This window comes from Carcharhinus amblyrhynchos, chromosome 9 (assembly GCF_965287045.1).
Source record: "Carcharhinus amblyrhynchos chromosome 9, sCarAmb.v2.hapA, whole genome shotgun sequence".
In the NCBI taxonomy this organism is placed as follows: domain Eukaryota; kingdom Metazoa; phylum Chordata; class Chondrichthyes; order Carcharhiniformes; family Carcharhinidae; genus Carcharhinus; species Carcharhinus amblyrhynchos.
This window is the reverse complement of record NC_137332.1, coordinates 62565005-62590952: the sequence shown is the minus strand read 5'-3', so window position 1 is coordinate 62590952 and position 25948 is coordinate 62565005. Positions and strand designations below refer to the sequence as shown.

Genomic DNA, 25948 nt, shown 5'->3' with positions numbered 1-25948 from the left:
ATTTAAAGCAGAGTGAAGCTGGGTATGTGACCACTTCTCACTCTTAGTTCTACTTGTCGTATCTCCGCTCTCACCAATTAGACACCCCCAGTAAGAGTGACAGTTCTCGACTAACTCAGTTTAAAAGAACTCTACTGCATTCAACAACTAAATCGGAAATTGTAGGGAAGCATTGTTAGCTTCGCAACATCGAATACGCTGTGCCTTCTCATCAAAAACAAGCAGATTGTGTGGGCATCGTTTTATGTAACCATGCTGACTCGCGGTAAAATGAATAAATCGGGAACACAGTGAAAATTTACTCACAGTCCAAGGTTGATTTTGTGAGGGTCACGTGCAGCCGCTATTTGAATACAGAAACAGGCAAACACCAACACTAATTCATTGCCCCCCCACCCCACTTCCCTGCAATTTCTGCCCCTTCTGAATATCCAACTCAACCCGTTCTTCAGAAAGCAAGAAAAACTGACTGGGACAGTTGTCCTTTGAGTTGCATTTATGTGGAATCGAATAACAGGAACAAAAACACGCTGGCATCTCCCAAGTTACACCAGAAATGCCTCAAAAATATTCCGCTATTTCGCATCATTTTATCATTGGCAGTTAAAGCTTACTTCATATTCAACTAAACGACGTGAGTGATTTTTGTAGAACTAAACTGTGGGGATAGGAAAAGAATCGGATTGAAGTGTTTGTGCTGTCCCCTGTCTAATGGTCTGTATTTGCAACTAATCACATCCACGGAATAAACTGTGGACTGATCATTTCAGAAATGCCGGCGTATAAAGGCTCTCATTTGTTTCATTCAGGACAGTGTAATCATTTGAAAATAGCAGATACAACTCGTCTGAAAATTATTTCTTGTTGGGTTAACTGATTTCCCGTTATGCCAAATAAACCACCCTGCTCACCCACCACCCCAGCTTCACTATCTGCCCTTCCTTCCAGGCCTGGGGGTCTCTTTGCTGGCCCCCCGCCAGAGGCTGTGGGTCACCCTGCTGTCCCACCAGGAGCTGGGGGTCTCCCTGCTGTCCCACCAGGAGCTGGGGGTCTCCCTGCTGTCCCACCAGGGGCTGTGGATCTCCTTGCTGTCCCACCAGGAGCTGGGGGTCTCCCTGCTGTCCCACCAGGGGTTGGGGGTCTCCCGGCTGTCCCACTAGGAGCTGGGGGTCTCCCTGCTGTCCCCCGCCAGAGGCTGGGGTCTTCCTACAGTCCTCCGCCAGGGGCTGTGGTCTCCCTGCTGTCCCACCAAGGGCTGGGGGTCTCTGTTGTCTCGCCAAGGGTTTGGGACTCTGCTGTCCCGCCAGTGGCTGGGGTCTCGCTGTTATCCCGCCAGGAGCTGAGGGCTCCCTGCTGTCCCGCCAGTGGTTGGGGTCTCGCTGTTGTCCCGCCAGGGGCTGAGGTCTCCCTGCTGTTGTCTGGGGTCTCCCTGCTGTCAAGACCAGCCTGTCAGATCCATTCTTCACTCTCTCCAGCCAGTGTGTGACCGCACTGGCTAGCAAGTGCTTACTTGCTGGCGTTGTATAGTTTGTTAAAACTTCCTGCAAGGTTTGATGTTGACACATGGAGCAAGAAAAAAATCTGCATACAGGAGGATGCAGAATGGGATTGTGGTGACAGACTGGTGATAGTGTGTAAAGTACAGCGAAGGGTCACAATGAGGATTCCTCCCATTTGATTTTCTTCCTCTCTATTTTAGGAGGAAGGTTGATACTATCCGGGGAGCGGGGGGGGGGTGGGGAGGGAGGTAAAGAGGAGGTCCTGGCCACAAGGGTTGTCCCATTGGCTCACTCGAGCTGACGTTAAGTCCGGCTGAAGAGCCTATTGGTGGGCGGGCTGCAGGTCGCTGGTAATCAAGGTTGGGAAAGCGCGGGTGAAGAGGAAGCGAAAGATTGGAACTTGAGCCAAAGCCCCTCAATGCACAGCCAGACAGACAGCCTGGAATGAACCCGTGCCACTCTGATCCGGGGGAGGGCAGGGGGGGCAAACCATGAGTCCTGACTCTTGCTACAACACACGCTAACAACACATACACACACACACTGCTCGGTCAAGTTACACTCGATATCATCTACAAGTCAGGTCAAGCCTATCTGTTTTTTTTTCTATCGCGCTCTGTGTCTCTCCCCCGTTCAGGTCTTCGGCTACTGGACGGAGCGTCTCCCCACAGCCAGCCCGGGAGTAGTGTCATGTTGCCCAAAGCCGAGGCAGAATCCATTGCCATTACTCGCTCGCATGGGGGTCGGATGCCTGGAACAATGCACGGTAAGAGAACTGCCTTTTGTACTCAACAACCTGCTCACTTCAGCTGTTCAATAAACCCTTCATCTGAGGACACGGCCGGGCCTCTCAGGCAACCCACCCGGGCGGGTCGGGGGCTCAGGGGGTAGGTGGGGGGGGGGGCGCATCAACTATTATAACTAAAGCAGGTTAGGGGCTGTGCAGACATTTTGCTGACAGGTCGGTAAGAGGACAGTGCGCGCCTTGTGAACCCGAAAGATGTAGAGAGAGATTCATTTCTGTGGAGGTGGCCAGAAGTTTGGCAATGTTAAGAGACTAGTGTGAGGTGAACCGTAAACCTGTCCCAGTGGTTTGCCATTGAGTAAGTTAATGTGAATGTGGGCTGCTCATATGTGAGCACGCATTCACAGATCCCTTTACAAGCCAAGCATTTCACAAACTAAGAAGCTAATTTCTCCTTCCTCTGTGTGTAAAGGTGAGAGTGGAGTTAATTTGTGTTAACTCCCGGGAAGGGAAATGTCAGGCTGATTCTACAACTCAGATGTTTGGAGTTACACTTTATAAAAGAGATACGGCCGCTGTGACCATGAGCTATTGCAGTCAGCGCACTAAAGTCATTTCCCAGAGGTTAGTAATGAAATGCTTAAAATTGGGGATGGTGGGTGGGGGGGGGGGGATGGTGGAGCTCAGGGCTACCGAGAAAGGATACACTTAGGTAACTAATTTCACAACAAAAGCGGAAGGAACTTTGTGTAGTTACATGGAGGTTCAAATGTCATTTTGTCAAAAGCGTCAGCGCTCAGAGTGAAATCAGCCACACGCACGGCGGTAAATATTCACACCAAATATTGGCATGTGAGAGAATCAGCCCAGAGTCTGCAGCTAGTTGCACTTCTAACAATCCCGTCGCCTGAGCAGGCCCACAGCTTGTAGACCCTTCAACCAAGACATACTGGATAAAAACCCCTCGTGTTTCTGAATGTTAAAAAATCAGAATTCGATATGAATTTGACCTGAAATGAACATTGACAGATACAGGGAAACTTGATACTCTTCGCTTAATTGTTTGCCAGTTCTGATCCAATTGAAACTAAAAGTTTAAAAGGTGCTTCGTGCTCTTATCCTCCGGCCTGAGGTACAGCCGCTCGACCATCACGTACTTACTTGTCTTACACCGCTCAACTAATGACTGGATCCGCTAAACTGTCCACATTTCCAGACAATTCTCCCTGCTGCATTTGTCCCTTTTGTTTGTGTGTAGAAGTGACCGGGGCTGACGTCCCGCCTCAGGAAGTGAATGCCGAATAGCTGACTCCTCGGTGGGGTGGGCTCGGTGAACTGGAACTGGGGACTTTCCACTGGGACACTATTTACGAAGCGAATCGGGCCTTTCTGTAGAAACACGTTGCTTCAACGCGTCTTCATCAGAGAGGACAGGAGGGCTCGCTGCTCCCAGTAGGCTGGTCATATCATTGACAATATTTTACCCAAACCAGCCAATGTTTAAATCTCTCTTTACCCCTGGCCCTTGGCATTTTAACATGTGTTTTAACGCTGTGTTTGAATCATCCCGACTGGTCAAAAGTGCAGCAGAACATCATCATGTCCTCTCACAAAGCAAGGAACGATCATTCATCTCTCTCTTTTCCCCCCTAAATGTTCTCCTTTGATGACACCAAGCATCTACTCCAGTCTCATCAGATTGGTGCTGACCTGCTCTTCCATTCGCGGTGCAAGCTCTTTCAGTTGCACTTTTCCGGGGGAGGGGTGTTCGAATCCAACCGCCTGCCTTGCAAGGGGAGAGAAGGAAAGTGTCTGCCTTTGCAAAGCCTGGCTGGGATGCTCAGCCCACTTTTAGCCATTTGCTCACTTGCTAGGAAAGCACCTGTTTGGCGGGATGCACGTGCACATGTCTGCTATTCCAACCACTTTAATTCAGAATATTACAATAAGCTTATAAATAACGAGGCCCCAGGAATAGAGCAGCCCGCGTGGTTCTGCAAATAGCTCAGGCAGCAAGCAGCAGCGAGAGGGGTTAGCTACACTTAGCAAAACGGAGCGCTGCCGCGCTCAATCCCAAAACCCCAAATTTGCCCTTTGCACTTTCCTTTTAAATCCCAAAAACTGGGGGGCTGGCGGAGGGTCGCTTCTCCCGTTTTGCGCCACTTCCCAATGTGCGGACCTCTATCCTCACTCGAGGAAGATTGTTTGTGGACACTGTGCACCTTGGAGCCAGCAGAAATGGTCCAAGCTGATGGGACAGCTCAGCGTCAGTTCAGATTTAATCCGGCCACCGCTTCTTTTAGATTTTACACACTCAAGTGATCTCGCAAGAACCGCGACGGTTATACACATTTTTTTTAAGCGCCAAATTAACAGTTCATCTTTCCAAAAAGAGAGAGAAAAAAATCACCTTCTTAAGGAATGTGAACTTTTAAACCATCAACACAGGCCGGAGCCCGAAGGAAAGGATTAGGACCCGTTTACTATCGAATATTTCAGTAATTACATCGAAATATTTCCATCTGCACGGATATTTCACACCCCAAACCCATGCGTGGATCGGTTTGCAAGCACTTCAGGTCAAGTGCTTGACAGATCTCGTTGTCCGGGGAAAGTTTGGTGGAATCGGGGATGTTTCTCCCTCTCTCTTCCCTAATGATCACTTTCCGATCAATATCAACATTTAACACTCGTCCACTTCAGCTAAATCTTGCTCGTTTGTAAAAGTGGGAGAGGTAAATAGAAATCTTTGGCAAGGTTTAAATATCTTTTGAAAGAAAATGCATTTCGCTGAAGGCGGACAATCGTTCGCATATATGTATTTACGTATGATACATATATATGTGTGTACTTATAACTGCTCTTGTTATGATCTGTTTGTTAAATTTTTGAAATGTTCAAGCCGAGAGATGCAATGGGAAATTTTATACTCGATGTCAGCAAAAAAATCTATTTTATGGACCGTGACTTTTCTTTCAAATCCAGCGAGGCTTCCTCTAGTAAGTGATCCTGTGTCCCGACCTGACAATGAGCTAAATTCCAGACAATCCTTGGCACTGCAGCCAAGCAAGTAGACCCAGAGGACAGACCTCAGCATTTCCAACCACTACCCGCCCCCCCCCCCCCACGCCCCAAGCACCGGAGATATTGGACCAGTATTGTGGCCGGCGCGATGCTGCTCCACTTTTGGGCCCTTTCTCTTAAGGCACCGCTCTTTCTTTAAAAAGTGAGATTCGCCTAGTTTTTAATAAAGACCCTTAAAGGTGAGGTTCTGGCATTTTGATAGGAAGAGCTTAAAAATTCTGACAAGTGTAAAATGAAGGGCTTTTGTTAAAGGTGCGGTTCTGACCGTTTATAATAAAGACCATTAAAAATGAGTTTCTAGTTTTTTTTAACCTGTTCGCCATAAACAATGATCAGTTAAACACCATGCAATCCAACATGGGAATGAACACAGAGCTCCTCTCATTACCGCTAACGGCATGGTGCAAAGTGCACTGTTTCGTTGTTTGCCGCTTTCAACTTTCACTGTCCAAACCGTTTGGCCAAATCAAGCCGCAAGGTCTGTCTGGGTGACTTCTCAACACTGAAGGACGTGTGGCGAGATCAAATAGGAAGTAGTGAGAATTCATATCCCGCCTCAAGCTGTTATCAATCAATAAAATAATGTGGGTTTTTTTGAGGGAATGGTTTCAAATTTGAGTATCGCAGAGCCTGGTTTGCAGTCAGGCAGTAATATCTGAATGGTTTCATTCCCTCAACATTCCCAAGTTATCGGTTGCCTTCACACATCGAGAGCGCCGTAGGTAAATTCCTACCTGGGATCTTTTTAATATCCTTCTAAAGGGTGACAACCCCTCTTACACTGCAGGGGGTGCACTGAGTCCCCCCCACACACACACATACAAACCTAAGTGAGTAGCTGTCTGAATTTCTCTAATCTCGTCCCCATAAAAGTTTCTCTCAATAGTTATTTACATTTTATTACAGTCACCTATCCGCTGACGCCAAGCGCCTAAGTCAGCCTGAGAACCAAAACAGCTTTGCCCGAATTTGAATTCTTGAAAGTGACCCGAAATTGCCGAGCTTTAGTGTTGAAACAAAACGGACACATCACTTTTTGTCAGTCAGTTTAACAAGGTGCGTTACCATTACATGCACGTTTTGGTTATATCTGTTTCCTCTCTACGCCTGCTTTCTAGAACTAAAACTGTTATTGAGATTCCAGCTCTTGTTATGTGATGGTCAGTAACCCTTTCTCTTTTTTTAAAAAAAAGTGATGACACCCCCCACCTCCCCCCCCCCCCCACCTTTCAGCTTGAGGTTAAAAAGATACCCCCTCCCCCACCCCCTCCCTTCCCTCTCCTTCTCATCCAATCGCTTCCTCCCTCTACTTCCCCATCATTTCGGCTGCTCGATGCTCCGAAGTTCTTAAGTGTCTGGAGAGAAGGGAATAAATCGCGTGTGCCCCAGCTCCCCCCCCCCTTCCACCCGACTCCCGATCGATGCTGTATTCATAGCCGGAACTGATTTACACCCCGGCGCGGTGTCATTACAATTGACTTGTGTGTGTGTGTGTTTGCACACATTGTGCTTTTCTCAAGGAGTGCGCTGTTCCCTCTCCGCAGCCACCCAGTTTAAGATGATGGAGTATGCCTACGATGAAGATTTGGACGAGCTGTGCCCGGTTTGCGGTGACAAAGTCTCGGGCTATCACTACGGCCTGCTTACCTGTGAGAGCTGTAAGGTGAGTGGCGCCGGCTGCCCTCCCTTTACCTCCCCTCACCCTTCCCTCTTCTCTCCCCTCCGCACTTTTGCGGCTTGCCCTTTCGCGCGATCCAGGGTGGACAGGTAGATTTTGTGCAGTTACTGCCGCAGTTACCCCCGCCCCTCCCCCACCCTCTCCATCAAGCTGTGATCCCATTTTTTCACATACTTTTAATCCAAAGTCTATTCCTCCTTCAGCAACTTCCTGCCCCCCCCCACCCCCCGCGCCATAACTATTGCCAATGTTTAAGTTTTGAGTGTTTCCATCCAGTCTCCTCTCCGCCTCTCCCGCACTCAGTCCAGACGTGAGGAGAGAACTGGACTTGCCATCTCACCTCATCCCCCTCAATGTATCCTCCAGTGGGATGTGCTGCGCAGCGTGCAGGTCACACCGCTATATTTGAAGGATAGGATACTCAACATTTCAAAGATCTGCTTCGAGCGGATTTTTTTGTTTTGCTTTCTCTCCCCCCCCCCCCCCCCGCCCCCCCATCCCGGCCACTACCCCAGACTATTGATTTATATATTTCCAGCTGCTTTATCAGATCACTCTGACCACTACCCGGGAGTTGAGATGCACCTTCAGCTCGTGTTCCCGGGGCGCTTTATAAAGTCATCTCTCACTCTGGCATGATTTAGGTTACAAGATAAAAGCAAATTACTGCGGATGCTGGAATCTGAAGCCAGAAGAAAAAAAATGCTGGAAAAATCTCAGCAGGTCTGGCAGCATCTGTAAGGAGAGAAAATGTATATCCTGGAAGTCCTTTGGGTTACAGCCGGGCTCTCTTCGGTCCAATTCCTCGCTGGTTTGTTGCAATGATCACCAGTCAGTGAGTGCTCTAAGTTAGAAATGCGCTGGGGTTGGCGCTGATACTTGGATTTGGTGTGGGGTTTTAGTTAACAAGCCCTCTCCCCGGGAATACACGGAGTTGGTTACATGCCCCCTCTCTCTGTTTTAAGGGTTTCTTCAAACGCACTGTTCAGAATAACAAAAGGTACACGTGTATTGAAAACCAGGCTTGTCCCATCGACAAGACACAGCGGAAAAGATGTCCCTACTGCCGCTTTCAAAAGTGTCTGAACGTCGGAATGAAGTTGGAAGGTAAGGGGTAACTTTCACTGAGTGTCTCTGGCGCCGCCGGTTCAGTTGTTTGAGGAGGGGTTTGGACTGATTTCACTTCTCGGGTACAGAGAAGTGAAGGTATAAATATGAAGCAATTCAGGTATAATCTATATCCTGACATCTAATCCGGACACTGCTTGAGTTTCATTTCATTCTAAATATGAATCCATGTGCTGGATTAAGGGCCGACTAAAAGAAGGCTTTCGATTATACAGAATCTAGTGTGAATTCTCTGGGCAACAGATAATTCTCTACAGCAAGCACAGGGAGGCTGGTTTGTCTGAATCACAGATTCGCTTCTTTTATTTGCAGCCGAGCTGGGACTCGGCACAGAGAGAGCTTACATCTCCCCCGCCGCCCTCAAAAGTCCTTGTTTGGGTTTATCCTCAATCCAGAGTCACAGATAACAAGGCCGATTCGCCGCTCCTTCCGTGAAAGTTAGTGAGCTTAAAACAAAACTCCGAGAGTTTGTATTCTGTGCGATTCGGTAACCGGCCGCCGGAGTTACCCAGGAGCCGAAACTCAATCGAAAAAGCAACTCAAACTTATTTTAACCAAATCAAGTCAGTATGTTACCTGTTTTCAAGAAATCTAAGCTGAATTATTGCTCTTCTCAAGTGCAGTAAGTTCCCAGTTACCGTTCCACAGCCTATCTGGATCCGAATCCTTTCTAAACTGTGTGGGGCTGCTTGTAACTTGACCATTTATCTGTTAACCTGCTGACTGGGAATATCACAGCCCAGCTCCTGTGCTGTAGCTCCCTGTCCATTCATTCTTATTCAACCTCGCGGCCCAACCGAGGCAACTATATTGCTCATTTAGAAGATGAGTTGCTGTACCGCCCAGTCCATAATGCCATCGCATTGATGGAGTCACGGAGTGTATACTTAACAAATATTTCAACTGCTACCGATCCCTGGAAAAGGGTCACTCAATCCTTCTGTAGTGGAATTGAGAAAAGTATACTGATGCACTTTAGCTTTATAATTGACAATACATCCAATATCACAATAACATCCAGGCTTCTAGTTTATCGGAATTTGCTAATACTAACAGGATTCTGTCTCTTTTAATTACGTTTTTATACTGTCGGTTGCCAAATTTTTTTCTTTCGATTTTTCTCCCGGTCTCACCTCAAGGCCACAGCTCTTTGCTTGGGAGATGTTCCCATTTCAAACTGTGCCATGAAAAGAAACTCCTCCCCGATTCTCCCCTGCCTGAAATACAGTCTGGGGGACTTCCAGCAGGATAGTCACCGAGAGCAGGAAGCCCGAACCGTTTGCCTTTCCAAGGCTTTCAAGGCATTTTTATTGCCGCCCCAGGGATGCCGAGGGCAATTGGATCGCGCTCTGGCTAAGATCACGTCGGGATGAAGCTGACTGCGGGCTGACTGGTCCATTCAGTCCGGGAGTCCGGGGCCAATGAGCGAAAGAATAGGTCGGTGTGCTGTGTACCTGCATTGTCATTGAGGGGTCAACGACAGTATTTGTGAGAATCGCAAGTTACAAGGTTCGCAGGGATAAAAGAGATTCGAATTTGACAGTGATTTTCCGAATACTAAATCCTACTATTATTTAAATTATATTTCTAACCTCTGGTGTACTAATCAGAATCCGGGAGGAATTATCGTTGCATCAGAAACCGAATTCTATTCTGTTCAGTGGATTCTGAAAATATGTCAGGAGTCTCACTCAAAACCAACATCATTTACCGATCACCACACATTTTCATGCGATGCCTCCAAACCCAGGTCACTAGGAGTCTCCCACGTCTTTCTATGTCTTGGCACATCAACATTTCTCACACCAGACTACTGTAATGTGCCCCATCCGCTCACTTTCTGCATCTATTTAACTCTCCATTCTACATTATAGGCTGTCAATGTGCTCATGTCATTTTCTCTGTTTAGTCAGAGGAGAGAGGACATATATATAGTTTTGTCAAAGTTTCTAGTCTTGCTAAAATACATATAAATTCATTTATGTTGTCATTCCACGTGAAGAACACAAAGTCAGTGTACATCACTTTACATTTCCTAGTCATTCCTAGTCACACAACATTATATGTTAGTAATGCTTGTCCTGTATCTTTGCACACTTCTTTGGAGGACAGTATTGGAAGGATTCATAAGCTGACCAGAGAGCTGATAAGCTACATTCTCCCATGGCCATTTTCAAGTCCTAGAGTGGAACTTGAACTCGAGCTCAAATCCTGGCTCAAAGGCAGGAGTGCTCCCAATGCACCCTGTATGTTAGCTGATTCTGTTCTATCACTCCCTAGTTCTATAAAATTATCTCCATCTGCAAGTACCTCGCTCGCAAGACAATGTCAACTTAAAATTCTATACCTCTACAATCCCTCATTTCATTCCATATCATTTGACATCAATCCATGTTACTTCAGTTGATTGCATTTAATCCTGAAGTATGTAAGGAATCAAGCATGTGAATTAGGAACATTTCTGGAGTTACTTGCAGTTGTATTTCATCATTGTCTTTCAGTGGTCACTTGTACCTCAGCCTTGTTAGGAAATGAGCTGTAAACTTTTGCTTACAGTGTAACACCTATCTTGCATAGTTTAATCATTTAATCAAAAATGAATAGAAACAGAAAGCCATTCATTTAAATAGATCCTTTGACAAAGAGTATGTCCGAAAAGATTACAGACAATAATTACTTTTGTAGTTTTGTCATTGTTGTGATGCAAGAAACACAGCAGCCAATTTGCACGCAGCAAGCACCTATACACAGCAATGTGATAATCACCAAATTCATCCTGTTTTGTGAAGCTGCCTGAGGGATAAGTATTGACTAGGATACTGAAAGTAGCATTCCTACTCTTTGAGTCATTGTCATAGGATCTATTGCATCCACCTGAAAGGACTAGCCGTGGCAGTGTGGAACTCCCTCCACTCTGCACTGGAGTGTAGCTTAAACCTATGTGCTCAAAACCATTCAAAATAATTCTTCTGTAAATATCCAAAACAAATAGATTTAAACAAATAACAAACTTTAGGACTATTTCTGAGAGGTTTTTGTCTTTCAGAATTTTGTACAAGCTGCATTATATGAATGTCATATTATTTCAGGCATGTACTGTTACAGGAATGCCTATACTAGATTTCAAAGAGCCATTGAAATAGTTTTATCAGTGTTTCCATGCCACAGTGCATGCTGCTACCAGGGGTAGCGTGTCTTTTACTGTGGAATGAAGGCATTTTCAAACAGGTTTTTAATGGTGATCTGGAGATAATTCAGTTGCATATTTAACTTTGAATGAAAAATGAAAATGAATCCAATCTCTCTACAATTGTTGTCAAATTTAACATTTAGGATCAGCCACTGCAAAATCCTGAGATGTCTGAATGGCAAATATATATTGCTAACAAATGAACACACTATTACGGGCACATAAATGCAAGCACTTGACCAGACATCATGAAGCCAAGAATGTTTTCCCAAGAGGACTCACAATTAGTTACTGGTCTGCATTCTACCATGTAGGTTTGAACCTCTAATTGTCAAAAGTTCTTATAATGGATACACAAGGCTTATAATAAATTTTTAATGTAGCACTAATCCCTGAGATAAAATGCTCCAATTGTAACCTCAAGTAGAAGTCACAGCAGTCTCAACATGTCATATAGCTGTCAGAGGGTCCTGTTTTTCTTTAGTCACCAATAGCCGAAACTAGCACTGTCAGAATATTTCAGTAGCTGTTAGATGTGCTCAGTGGTGACAGACACCACTGTGACAGAGACCATTATAACAAATCCCAAGGCATCTGCTGAATTGGATTTGTTTTAATTATTTTTTAATTCCTGAGATATTAGAAGATATTGCAGTGACATCGGGGCTCTCAATGAGCTTGTTTTTGTTCACATGGGACATATTATAATGGGGCTTTACTAAAGTATGGCTTGATAGCACTATTCAAGCAGAAGGATGAAGAAAAGGAGGAGGCAGAAACACAAAAAGAAGATAGTCAAAGGAGTTGAAAATAGAGATTAAACATTTTCTGTCTTTAATGATAATAAGATAAGTGACTAAGAAAACATGGTACATCAAAACTGAGGCAAATTAAAAAGTTTGAAAGCAACACTTGATTCAAGGAATTTCAGAACAGTACAATCACTGTAGAAACTCTTTATGTATTCGTACTTTTTTCTTCACATAAGCAATATGTGAATGTATGTAATATAAGGATAATTCCTTTTCTCAGTTACACACTTTGATTATTGTAATACATTGAAAATTAGATTTCTTTCTAAAGAAAAGGTCTTTGGTATTAGCAGGGCTTGTTGCAGACCCTAAGTCATACGAACAACCTGCTTTTCATTTATTTGTGCAGTATATATCAATGTTTTCATGCATTGACTTTTTTCTTGCTGCCAATATTGAACATGAAGTCTGTTTGCTCCAGTAAAGATTAGTCAGTCAGTTCAGGGCAGAACTGTACAGTGATGTCTAAGTACACATAAATACCCAAAGTACAGTCACATGGTGACTGCTGGTATGAAAGGCTCATTTCTGTCAGATGAATGTGAGACTCAACTGAAGCATAAGCATATGGACACATTTTATATGGAATAAATTGCAATATTGCAACGTGAAATTATAATCAGTATGAAAAGGATAATGCTAAGATCCACAGCCAGAAGGTATTAACTTCACAAGCTTTCTATTTTTTGGAGATGCACAAAACGGAATCTTTGACAATAAAAGCAAAATTCTGCAGATGCCGGAGATTGGAAATAAAACAAAGTGCTGGAAAGACTCAGCAGGTCCGGCAGGATCTGTGGAAAGAGAAACAGAGTTAACATTTTGAGCCTGTATGACTACTTGGAGTCACAGAGACTCAAAATGTCAACTGTTCCTCTCTCCACAGATGCTGCCAGACCTGTTGATTCTTCCGAACACTTTTATTTTAAACATATAAACTAATCTCAAACCAATTTGCTAATGTGCACAATATTTATTTTCTTACCTTTTTCATGTTTGAAACACAAAGCAAAACAATGTGAATTTAAACAATGAATATATGTTCCTGGTTGTGCATCAATGCAGTACTGATTTTTAATAATGTATGTATTCCACAGCTGTAAGAGCTGATCGCATGCGTGGAGGTCGAAACAAGTTTGGGCCAATGTACAAGAGGGACAGGGCTCTGAAACAGCAGAAGAAAGCTCTGATTCGAGCAAATGGACTTAAACTAGAAGCCATGACTCAGGTGATGCAGACAATGCCAACAGACCTGACGATATCTTCTGCTATCCAAAACATCCATTCAGCCTCCAAAGGCCTACCTCTAAACCATCCTGCCTTGCCACCAACAGACTATGATCGGAGCCCATTCGTAACATCTCCAATTAGCATGGCAATGCCAACACATGGCAGTCTGCAAGGCTATCAGACCTATAGTCCTTATCCAAGTCGTACCATCAAGTCAGAATATCCAGACCCCTATACTAGCTCCCCAGAATCTCTAATGGGTTACTCTTACATGGACACCTATCCGACCAGCTCTCCATCCAGTATCCCACATCTTATATTGGAACTTTTGAAGTGTGAACCAGATGAACCCCAGGTGCAGGCCAAGATCCTGGCCTACCTACAGCAAGAACAGGCCAGCAGGGGAAAACATGAAAAGCTCAACACTTTTGGGCTTATGTGTAAGATGGCAGATCAGACCCTTTTCTCCATTGTTGAGTGGGCTCGCAGCAGCATATTCTTCAGAGAACTTAAGGTATGATTCTACTTTTGCAATGCAATTATATTACAATGCTATTAAGAGAAATACCCATCCATTTTGTGTCTTAATGCCTTAAGATTGATGGCCCATTAATTTGTGATCTACATGACATTTTAAAATAGCTGGCTACTTAAAAGCACATTTTCAATACAATGGGATGGACTTTCATCTGCATCGCCAGGATGAGAATTAGTGCCCAGTTGAAGAGTAAGGGTAGGGAAGTCAGGTGGGAAAAGGTCACACATTGATTAAAAACATTATTTGAATTTCCTTCCAATGTCAAGATTCATCACAGGTATGCAGTCACCCCTCCCCTCTCATTCTCCCCTCCAGTATTCCACTCAGTGTAATATTTTATGTCGGGGTGGTACAGATGGAAATGTACTGCAGTACATATCTTGGATTTAGAATCTTTCCTGATCTGAATGTGTAGTGTTAACATATTATATCCTGTTCAGTCTGCAGTGATCATTTGCCATTCTGGGATTTATATCATATGATAAGCACTATCAGATATGTTTTCAACCATAAGCCATTTCAGAAAAGTGTTGGGCTTAAATCTAAATCAGTGTTCCTTAGTTTGTATTTGAACTTACTTTTTCACTAAGATTATCAAAGAGAGGAATATGTATTATTGTACATTTTTTATCTTATCTTTGATTTTGATCATATTAGAAAAGGATTTTGGTTAAGATCACTATTTAAATGTCATGTGGTCAAACTGCACAAATGAAATTAGGAGCTGGTGTAGCTGTATTTGTCTTTAAAAATAATGGATATAAATTTGATGCAAATGTAAATAGATGTTTTAAAATTAAGACTTGCATTTGGGAAAAAAAACTGCCCAAAATACATTTTGTAGGCAATTTATCATGATGGCTTTCAACTGCAGAACTCTGAAAAGTTCATAGTTTGGGCTATTTTGTGTTCTTCATATCATTCATGACGAGGGAAAAGAAATTTACTTTGAAGTTCAATTTTTTAAAATCACTTAGTTGCACTTAAAAACTGACATTTCACTGTCTTCAGATTTTTTTAATACAAAATTGTACAATAGTACATGGGAATTGCGTTCTGTGTGGTAAATGTTGAATTTAGCATGTCATGGAAGTTAATTTCATTCACTCAATTCATTGCCCATGACTCAAGCCTAACTACAAAAGGAATATTATCTGGTTAGCAAGAAAAGGTTAACATTGAGTTTTCAGACCAAGGTTGCAGAATTAACCAGCTGTCATGAATGACTGGATTTAGTGAAAAAATTGGTTGCAAGTCCTTTTCAGATCAGAGTATCCACAAAGCTTGTACATAAGAAGTATATACATATACAAATTAATGCAACTGTGATTGTGACTTTCTCACTGCCCTCTAATTGGTAAACATAATGGGGATAGATTTTGACTTTGTGTTAGGAGTGTGAAACAGGATAACAAATTGAGATCCCATGTGTGTACCAGCAGATACTATATGTGTTCTCATAATTGTGATCAGGGCTGTAGTAATTTCTATCAGCACTTAACTTAAGGCCCTTTATACTTTCTGATGTGGCAATGAGAGAAATGTTTAAAATGTTCTGTTCGCTCTCATTAAACAGCTCTCCTAAAGGTATTAGCCAAGATGCACTGGGTAGCATTCTTGCCTCGGAGCCATTAGATCGTGTGTTGAAATCACATGCCAGGTCCTGAGTGCATAATGCAAGGCTACCATGCTAGTGCAGTGCTGAGGGAGTGCGGCAGTTTTCTGAGGTTTCATCTTTAGGGGGAAATGTTAAGCTGAGGCTCTACCGGCTCCCTCAGGTGGGTATAAAATAACCTTTCTGCCGAATGAGATCGGGCTTCAGCTATTTCAATTCTTGAGAGCTGAACTTTAGGCCTCACATGCCCACCTTGCCTTTGCTCACTGATGCAGTTCCTCATTTAGATATAAAAATGGGTCACTTACCAGCAGACAGAGGAAAATTGTAGTAGTGGAGAATCTGGCAATTGCTTCATGAGCCCATCGGAATATCCCCTCTCGCTTATCCAACCCACTATATCATATTTTACTATGAAGAGCATTCAAATCAACCCAAACTTTAAATCCTATTCCCAACCAGTATACATATAAAAAAGTGAAGGATAATGCCTGTGAAAGCCTCGAGGAAATAGACAAATTGGGGGGAAAATCTTTTTGGGGAGGACAAATGTTAGTCCTTCTCCCTCCCATAATACACATGCCCAAATACCAAGGAATTTGGAGATATTGGAAGCATTCTGGTTTACATCAATTGAGCGGCCGGTGAGGTAATGTCTCACTTGCCCCATGGCTGAATCAGTTGTCAAGGTCAGCCATCATTTAAGTGGATGGGCAAGTTGCCAACGCTAATTGTGCTGCCGTAGAAAGCTCGCCATTTGGGAGGGCAGAAAATCAGGCTGGGCACAGACTCACAGCACATTAAGGGGAGCAGAAAGAGAACAGCAGATTTATGGACAAAACTTAAGAAAATCCTTAAGGCTTAGAATTTCTGAAAAGGATAGAAATAATTTGTAGAAACACTCCAGCTTTATCCAACTGAAGCTTAAATAGTGCAGCAAATGTCTTCAGACTTGCACTGCCTACAGTTTGTACGTGGGTTAAGAAAACAATGGTGGCAGTGCAGATTGGCACCAAAATTGCTTCGGAGTCAAATGCTGATTTAACAATATGACTGGGGCTTCTGTTGTTTTGTGGCCAAGCTACTAATGCTTAAATTGATAATAAAAAACAGGATGTTTTCGAAAAACTCAGCAATCCAGCAGCATCTGTGGAGAGAGAAACAGTTCACGTTTCAGCATTTCCTGTTTTTATTTCAGATTCCCAGCATCTGCAGGATTTTGCTTTTATACTTGTGCCTAAGTTGGTAAATCCAGCAGTAAGGCTGACAATTTGTTTTATTGTTTTTCTTATGCTTCTTCCATTTCACATCTAAACTTTATGCCAAAAATCAACCACGTCATTTTCCCTTCCTCATTTCTGATTGCTAGATCATTCACTTGGATCACTAAATAAGTCTGATGGATAGTCATTTGGCAAGCAAAGTATCAAACAATCTCTAAATGTATATCTGAGATAGAATCAATGCCAACATCTTCCTGCTGTCACACCCCTTCAAATATCAGTCGGTAACTGTCTCCAGTGTGCTAGATAAAATAATTCACAATTTACCAATGGTGTTACCTATGCACAGAGGCTAAATGCCCTGGCAAGGGATCACCAACATCAATATCTATAATTTAGATTTTTACACATTGCCACATTTTGGTGAATTTATTCAGGAACTAATTCTGTTTAAAAGATGCACAATTTGAAAATGCAGTACTGTAAGACATTTTTTGGCACACAATCAGAAACCTTTTGCTGCTTGCAATGGAGAAAATACCATTTGGTCCTGCTTCAGTGTTATTGTCTCAGTTAATATTCCAGTTTTCTTCTAGATTAGTTACATGGAGACCTCTTAACAAACTGTCTCTTTCTGGTCCCAGTGGATTGTTCCTGTTAAGATGTCACTACTGTGACCAGTTCAGAGGACAATCAGGATATTCTGATTGTTCACTTGAATTTGGGATTGCTTTCTCATGCACCTTTATGCACCTTACGGAATGTGATTTAACAGATAGCAAACTGCTGTTTGTTCTCCTGTTTCTTCTGCCCCAGCATCAGAGGCCAAACCTTTAGCTATCAAAGCAATATTTCATGATCAGTTTGCCTTGTTACTCTTCTCTCCAACTTAGTAAAAAATGCTGATAAAAACGAATTACTGCGGATGCTGGAATCTGAAACCAAAAGAGCTGACGAAGGATCATTTGGAATCAAAATGTCAGCTCTTTTCTCTCCTCACAGATGCTGCCAGACCTGCTGAGATTTTCCAGCATTTTCTCATTTGGTAGTAAAAATGTTCATGCGGGCATATTTCTTCAACCTCAGTCTGTTACCCACCCTGGGGGGACTAATTGTGACTGAGTGATCATGTAAAACTGGTGATAGTGAGTCCTCAGCATGTCTGATACACTTACATTGACTTTGATAAAAATAAAAATCGTGAGTAATTGCCAATTCATTATCATCTAAGTTAAACCATCCCACAGTCAAAATTGACCCTCTTGTCTTTTCAAAGATGTTCAGAGGCATCATTCTACAGGGTGAACGCTTGCTAAGTTTAAACTGTTGTAATGGATACATTCTGGTCCTGTTGGCTTGTTCTTGTTCAGAGGTCTCCATGGTGAGCAGTCCAAAAGAATGCCAACTGAAACTTTGTTTCACCATTAAAATGAAACATCAAAATCCTAGCTCTTCCCTTTCTCCAAACCAAAAGTGTTGTTCATCCTGGTGACCATCTGTTTTCAGAGAGGACAGTTTTCTCTAGCTGTTGTTACTTTCAACTTGGAAGCCAAAACAGTGTCAATCAGCATTAAGTGACACAAGAGGCATTCACTTTCTGCCCTCAGATGAACTGTTTTGGACAATTGTTGCTTTAATGTTGCTTCCTGTTTTGGTGCAAGTATGTGCTCTGAGGGCTCTGACTAGTGTCACACCAGAATGATACAGTGTGCACATATTTTATGCAAAGGAGTATTAATAGATGGGAATTGGCAATGAAAAGTGTCATGTTTATTAGAATTGTAACAAGCCTCTGATACTTTGTTCATTTAACACCATCAGTGATATAAGCTTTGAAACTTTGTTACTGGCCTCAATTCCTGCTTCCCCAGTCACTACTAGGCATCCCTAGCCAGTTTCTAATCTAATATCACTCCAGCAGATTGGTACAGCATTAAGTCAAAGCACTGTAACTCCAAATAATATTCTAACAGACCTAATTTTATTTAATCAATTGAATGGAGACCTATTGAAAATAACAAGCAAAGTAACCACAGCCAATGGAAAAATGAAGAGTGGATTATAAATCAAGTGCACTGTACTCTTAAAATGCAGTTGGTGAATCTATTTGCTTTCGTTACCTTGTCAAGCTCAATTGAAAGGTATTGCCATCAGCTTCAAATCCAGTGGTATTCAATTGACCTATTTTCACAGTGTGGTTCTAATTAACAAATGACTGGGTGGCACGCTGCCAAAGGGCAGTTCCTGGCCGTGATGACATGCTTTTTTGATTTGATTTGATTTATTATTGTCACATGTATTGATATACAGTGAAAAGTATTGTTTCTTACACACTGTACAAACAAAGCATGCCATTCATAGAATACGTAGGGGAGAAGGAAACGAGGGGGTGCAGAATGTAGTGTCACAATCATAGCTAGGGTGTAGGGAAAGATCAACTTAATGATTCTTGGAGCGGTGGGAGGGAAAATTTCCTGACCTCTGCCAGTCCACTGACAAGGGATGGTAAGTGGAGACTTGGCAAACTGCAGACACAGCAGCAGTGTTAGAAGGAGGGAAATAAAATACAAATAGTGTTCTCACACACTTCCTTGTGGTCAACTTGTGCATAGCATTGACAGAAATTTGGACACATGTTGTCCTTCCTTCAGTTCATGCAGGCTCTGTGATTGGCTCGTAGCTAACTGAAGAAGGGATTGGAATGCCACAGAATGACTGCAGTAAAGGTGATTCTCTCCAGTACTGTTCTGGTTAGTGAGTAATCTAAACAGAATTAGATACTTAAAGGCTGACTATTTGCAGCCTTTTCCGTTTCTCTTCGTCTTACGCATGAGTCAAAAGTTTTGTGGTCTAAAAGCTTGTTCCAGGATTTCAGCATACAGTTGAGGCTGGAAATCAGTTTAGGAATGCTGTGTTGTTTGAGATGCCACTGAGATCAGATGATAAGCCCATCTGCTTGTTCAGGTGGATATGAAAGATCCAGTGACACAACATGTTTACAAGCAAAGAGTTGTCCAAGTGTACTGGCCAGTAACATCAAAACCAGATTAACTGATCATTCAGCTCATGTTTGTGGGATCTTGCTGCATATAAATTTGCTGATGTTTCCCTAGTCTAGCTGCTTTCACACCTTTTATAATGTGAATTAGAGACTAACTACTAGATTCCAATTGTTGCCTTGACTACATCCCATGGGATGCTGTTAGTGTAAAATTATTGAAATGTCCACCTCATGGTAGTAACAAAAACTATTCTCAAAAAAAGGGATGTATGATCTCCACTTTGACATATTTTAATTAATTTGTATTTTGAGTCAAATGTTTTAGTCATGCATCACATTGAAGTACTTTATGTTACCAAGCCAACCTACTATTTACCACACTTCAAAAAGTTGAACTCATCCAAAACTCCATTGCTCCTATTCTGATCTGTACCAGGTCCCATATTACCATTGCCCATGTGCCCACTGACCCGCACTGGCTTCCAGTCTAGCAACATTGAGAGGAAACAAGACGAGAGGAGCAGATGCAGAACATATATTTATTATGATAACGGTAATGTTGAATAGAAACAGGAATAATTTCAGAAAATTACTTGAGTGATTCCCTGTTGTTCAAGTAAATGCATAATTTGTACTTAAGAAAACGTATTTAAATAGGTTTGTGAGGCAAGAGTGTGGGCAACAAATGTAAAATTGGGCCCACTCCTTCCAAATGTTATAATTCCTCCAATGTGTGCAAAGAAATCCATGGATAGGCTTTAGACTAAAATCATAGAAGAATCATAGAATCCCTACAGTGCAAAACAGGCCATTCAGCCTACTGAGTCTGCACTGACTCTCTGACAGTATCTTACCCAGACATTCCCCTCCACCCTATTCCTGTAATCCCACCCAGTTACCATGGTTAATCCCATCTAACCTACACGTCTTGGGACACTGAGGCAATTTAGCATGGCCGATCCACCTAATGTGCACATCTTTGGAAACTAAGGGGCAATTTGGCATGGTCAATCCATGTAACCGACATATCTTTGGACTGTGGGAGGATACCAAAATATCTCAAGGAAAGCCGCACAGACATGGGGAGAAAATGCAAATTCCAACAGACAGGGCGCCCATGGCTGTAATCAAACCTGATACCCTGGAGCTGTGAAGCAACAGTATTAACCACTGATGCAGCATTTTAATACATTTGTTTTTAAGCCGTGTTAGTGTGGTGCAGCATGTCAAGTACTGCAGCTGATATCTTACATTCTCACAGCATAGGTATTTTTAACTTCCCAGGTATCATTAGGGTCACTGTTGCTCAGAATCAGGCTCAATACTTTTAAAATGAGTAATAGAGTAATTTTTAAAAGTCCTTCCAATATTTGGGTTATATATTAATGCTGTTTGCTCAAATCATATTTGTAGCATTTTCAACTTTAATTTTTAATAAGTACAATATAATAGCCCGAAGGCTTTTCATTTTTTTCCATAGCAAGTTGTTGAAAATTCAAGGTGATAATGTCAGAAGAAGGGAAATCAGTCATCTGAGTGAACAGTTTTAAGTTGAAGTTTATTTATCAATGTCACCAGTAGGCTTACATTAACACTGCAATGAAGTTACTGTGAAAATCCCCGCATCGCCATACTCTGATGCCTGTTCGGGTACACTGAGGGAGAATTTAACATGGTCAGTGGACCTAATCAACATGTTTTTTGGACTGTGGGAGGAAACCCACAAAGACTTGGGGAGAATGTGCAGACTCTGCATAGACAGTGACCCAAGCCAGGAATTGAATCCGGGTCCTTGCAAGTCAGCAGTGCCAATCACTGTGTTGCCCCAAGGTAAGCAATTGCAAATTTTGTTATCTAATGCAACTTGTGGATTGTGAAATTGACAGCACATGAACTGTGAAGGAAGTGTAAATTAAAGTGGGTTAATTCAATATCAGATCAGGTACAAAGAGAGAAATAAAGGGCAAGATTGGATTAAGAGAAGAGTAACTATTTCTTTTATTTCATGTTTTAAAATCTCCAATAATAATGGATTAAAACATGAGGGAATGAGACTCCATACTTCTAAAAGTTAATTTTCACTGCTGACTGCATTGATTAACAGCAATTAACATTTATCATACTGTTAAAAAGTTACTTCCACTAAAATGTATGAGACTTAACCTTTCGTGGCAAGGTTAGTTCATATATTCACTGCAAACGGTATTATGAGTCAACCCACAGGACATGGACTTCAGCGATTCAAGAAGATGGCTCACCACCATCTTCTCAAGGGCAACTAGGGAAGGGCAATAAATGCTGGCCAGTCAGTGGTTCCCATATCCCACAAATGAATTTTTAAAAATGCAGCAACTTCATGCCATTCAATGTATTTCAGTGGTGATGATGTGGAGATGCCGGCATTGGACTGGGGTAAACACAGTAAGAAGTCTGACAACACCAGGTTTAAGTCCAACCAATTTATTTGATAGTAAACTCACAAGCTTTCGAGGCTCCCCTCTTCGTCAGGTGAATGGAGGTGAATGGAGAGAACTCTCCATTCACCTGACGAACAGGGGAACCTCGAAAGCTTGTGAGTTTACTATCAAATAAATCGGTTGGACTTAAACCTGGTGTTGTCAGACTTCTTACTGTCTTTCAATGGTGAGGCAGACACGGAGATACTGTTTTCATAAATAGCACTTTCTCATACAGAAAGCTTTGGATTTCTGTCATTATTCAGATAGTTGCTCTCACCTAAAGTTACATATAAGTGATGTCAGTGGTTATTAGTCTAAGCATATTTTGACAGCAAATAATGATGCATTATTAAATTTACGTTGCATTGTGTGCACTCCTTACTTGGGCAGAACACTGCATGCAACTGGACACGGCTACCACTAGGGAGAGCTTCAAAAACTCCAGAAGTAGCAGATCCCCACACCACAGCATTGCTAATTTCTCTCTAAAGAAAATTCACTTTGTCTTGACCGTTCACTGGCAGAGCCACAAGAGATCAACAAGATGTTAAAAGTTCTTTTCCAAACTCTCCACTGATATTATACTGACAATTCCAGTACTAAACCCCATAGTTCATGTTATTCCTTGCAGAGCTCAATAGCTTAGTTTTATAGCTGCAATCCTGTACAAGCTGCAATATTTTGACATAGTAGCAGAAATTTTTCTGGGTCCATGTCCGATAGGTTTGCCAACTGTGAGCAAATTAATTCATCATGGTTTCATTACATGAGCATACCACCACCATCCCCCACATCCTCCCCCCACCCCCACCGTCCCAGCTTCAGTCATTCATCAGCTAATGCCTTCATCCTACTGATGCACTGCCTTCCTACATCAATAGGAAACCAAAAAGACTCATTATCCAATTGGATGGTGCTTGACTATCAGTCAAACAGACTTTCCCATCCCCCTCATTTTCAATATTTTAAGATCTGATGAAGAGAAATTTTCAAAAGAAATTGTTTTTATATATATTTTTAAATGTCCCAATGATTTTCCTCCAGGTTTGACACAGCAGTGTCCTGCAGATGGATCATCAATTCCTGGAGACTCCAGCCCAATCTTAAATTCAGACAATTCAGGAACATTTCACATTACAACTGTTTCCAACAAGTTGAAAATCTAGGCTAGTTATGGTATCCTTGTCTCAACTAATTCAAGGGTAAGCCATTCATTTTCTCCAATTGAACATGAGAAAAATATAGCCATGTTTTGTGGCTTCATCATTTGAATATCAGAGGCACTTAAGTCCAACCCTCTCAAACTGTAAGTACCTGTGTCCATATGTAGAAAGACCTGAACAACAATCAGGAGCCTGATTAAGTGGCAAGTAACATTCACATCACACAAGTTCCAGGCAATGGCCATTTCCAAAAACATTCAATCTTGACATTCAGTGACATTACCTTCATTCAATTCCTGACTATCAGCATTCTGGGGGCTACCGTTGATGATAAATTCAACTGGATCAGCCATATAAATAGTATGGCTGCAACAGCAGGTCAAAGGCTGGGAATTCTGTGGTGAGTAACTCACCTCCTGACTCCCCAGAGCCTGTCCACCATCTACAGGGCACAAGTCAGGACTGTGATAGAATACCCTCCACTTAAATGGATGAGTGCAGCTCTGGAGCAACACGTTAAGGAGCCAACAAGGGAGCAAACCATCTTGGACTGGATGCACTGCAATGAGAAAGGATTAGTTGGCAATTTAGTTGTGAGAGAACCCTTGGGAATGGGTGACCACAATATGGTAAAATTCTTTGTCAAGTGTGATGTAGTTGATTCTGATACCCCAGAATCCTGAATCTCAATAAAGGTAACTATGATGGCATGAGGCATGAATTGGCATGATGGACTGGGAAACATTTTTGAAAGGAAAGACAGTGGACAGGCAATGGTAGACATTTAAGGAATGAATAGGTGAACTCCAGAAGTTGTTTGTTCCTGTTTGGTGCAAGAATAGTAAGGGAATTGTGGCCAATCATGGCTTACAAGGAAAATTAGAGATAGTATCAGATTCAAGGGAGAAGCATGCAATTTGGCAAGAAAAAGCAGTAGGTCTGAAGATTGGGAACAGTTTAAAATTCAGCAAAGTTAGACCAAGGGATTGATTAAGAAAGGAAAAATAGAGTATAAAAGTAAACTAGCGGGGAACGTAAAAACTGACTGTAAAAGTTCCTATCGATATACAAAGACAAAAAGATTGACAAAAATGAATGTAGGCTCCTTAGAGTCAGAAACAGAGGAATTCATAATGAGGAATAAGGAAATGGCTGAGGAATTAAGTTTGTACTTTGCTTCAGTTTTCATAAAGGAAGACATAAATAATGTACCAGAAGGCTGAGAGAAACATGTTTTAGTGAGGAGCCGAAGAAAATCAGCATTAGTAGAGGAATGGTTTTGGGGAAATTGATGTGATTGAAGGTGAATAAACGAAGGTCCTGATAATCTTCATCTCAGAGTACTTAAGCGAGTGGCCCTAGGAATAGTAGATCCATTGATGGTTATTTTCCAAAATTCTTTGGACTCTGGAATAGTTCCTACAGATTGGCGGGTAGCTAATATAATCCCGCTATTCAAAAAGGGAGGTAGGGAGAAAACAGAGAACTATAGACCAGTGAGCCTAACATTAGTACTGGGGAACTTGCTAGGGTCAGCATTTGGAAGGAAGTGGTATAATCAAACAAGGTCAGCATGGAATTACAAAAGGGAAATCATGCTTGACAAGTCTATTGGAATTCTTTGAGGATGTAGCTAGTAAAGTTGACTCAGGAGAACCAGTGGGTGTGGTTTATTTAAACTTTTAAGAGATTGACAAGATTTCACATAACTAATATGTAAAGTAGTAAATGTTCTATCCATCTTAAGACATTACCTACACATGGAATTGTGATAATGTCTTGAGATAAATAAAAAGCTAGTTAGCAGATAGGAACCAAAGAGTTGGCATAAATGACTCTTTTTCTGATTGGCAGTCAGTATCTCGTGGGGTTCTGCAGGATCTAGGACTCCAACTGTCCATATTATATATTAATGATTTGGAAGAGGGAACTGAATGTATTACCTCCAAATTTGCAGATGATACAAAGTTGAGTGGGAGGATGAGCTGTGAGGAGGCTGCAAAGATGCTTCAGCTTGATTTGGACAGGCTGGATGTGTGGGCATGTTCATGGAGGTGCAGTATAGTGCGGATAAATGTGAGGTATCCACTTTGGTAGCAATAATAGGAAGGCAGATTATTACTTGAATGGATGTAAATTGAGAGTTGGATACTCCACAAAGACTTGGAGTCCTCGTGCATCAGTTGCTGAAAGTAAGTATGCAGGTATAGGAGGCTGTAAAGAATGGTAAGTTGGCAAGAGGATTTGAATATAGGGATAGGGATGTTTTGTTTCAATTGTAGAGGGTGTTGATGAGGTCACGAGTATTGTGTACAGTTTTGGTGTCCTTCTCTAAGGAAGGATGCCCTTGCTGTAGAGGGAGTACAGCAATGGTTTACCAGGCTGATTCCTGGAATGGCAGATCTGTAATAGGAAGAGAGACTAAGTTGGTTAGGTTTATATTCATTGGAGTTTAGAAGAGTGAGAAGGGATCTCGTGGAAACTTATAAAATTCTAATAGGGTTAGCCAGGATAGATTCAGAAAGAATGTTTTCAATAAAGGGGGGTCCAGAACTAGGGGTCATACCTTGAGGCTAAGGAGCA

At 42.2% G+C, this 25948-nt stretch overlaps 1 protein-coding gene across 1 annotated transcript in view; it reads left to right on the top strand.

Moving 5' to 3' along the window:
• The first annotated feature begins 2189 nt into the window (after positions 1–2189).
• nr5a2 (nuclear receptor subfamily 5, group A, member 2) overlaps positions 2190–25948 on the top strand; it is a 183704-nt gene continuing 159945 nt past the window's right edge. The window contains exons 1-4 of the mRNA XM_080196604.1: positions 2190–2265; positions 6873–6991; positions 7972–8113; positions 13234–13880. Of these exons, the coding sequence (XP_080052730.1) occupies positions 2190–2265; positions 6873–6991; positions 7972–8113; positions 13234–13880 (984 nt within the window). The remainder of the gene's footprint in view (positions 2266–6872; positions 6992–7971; positions 8114–13233; positions 13881–25948) is intronic.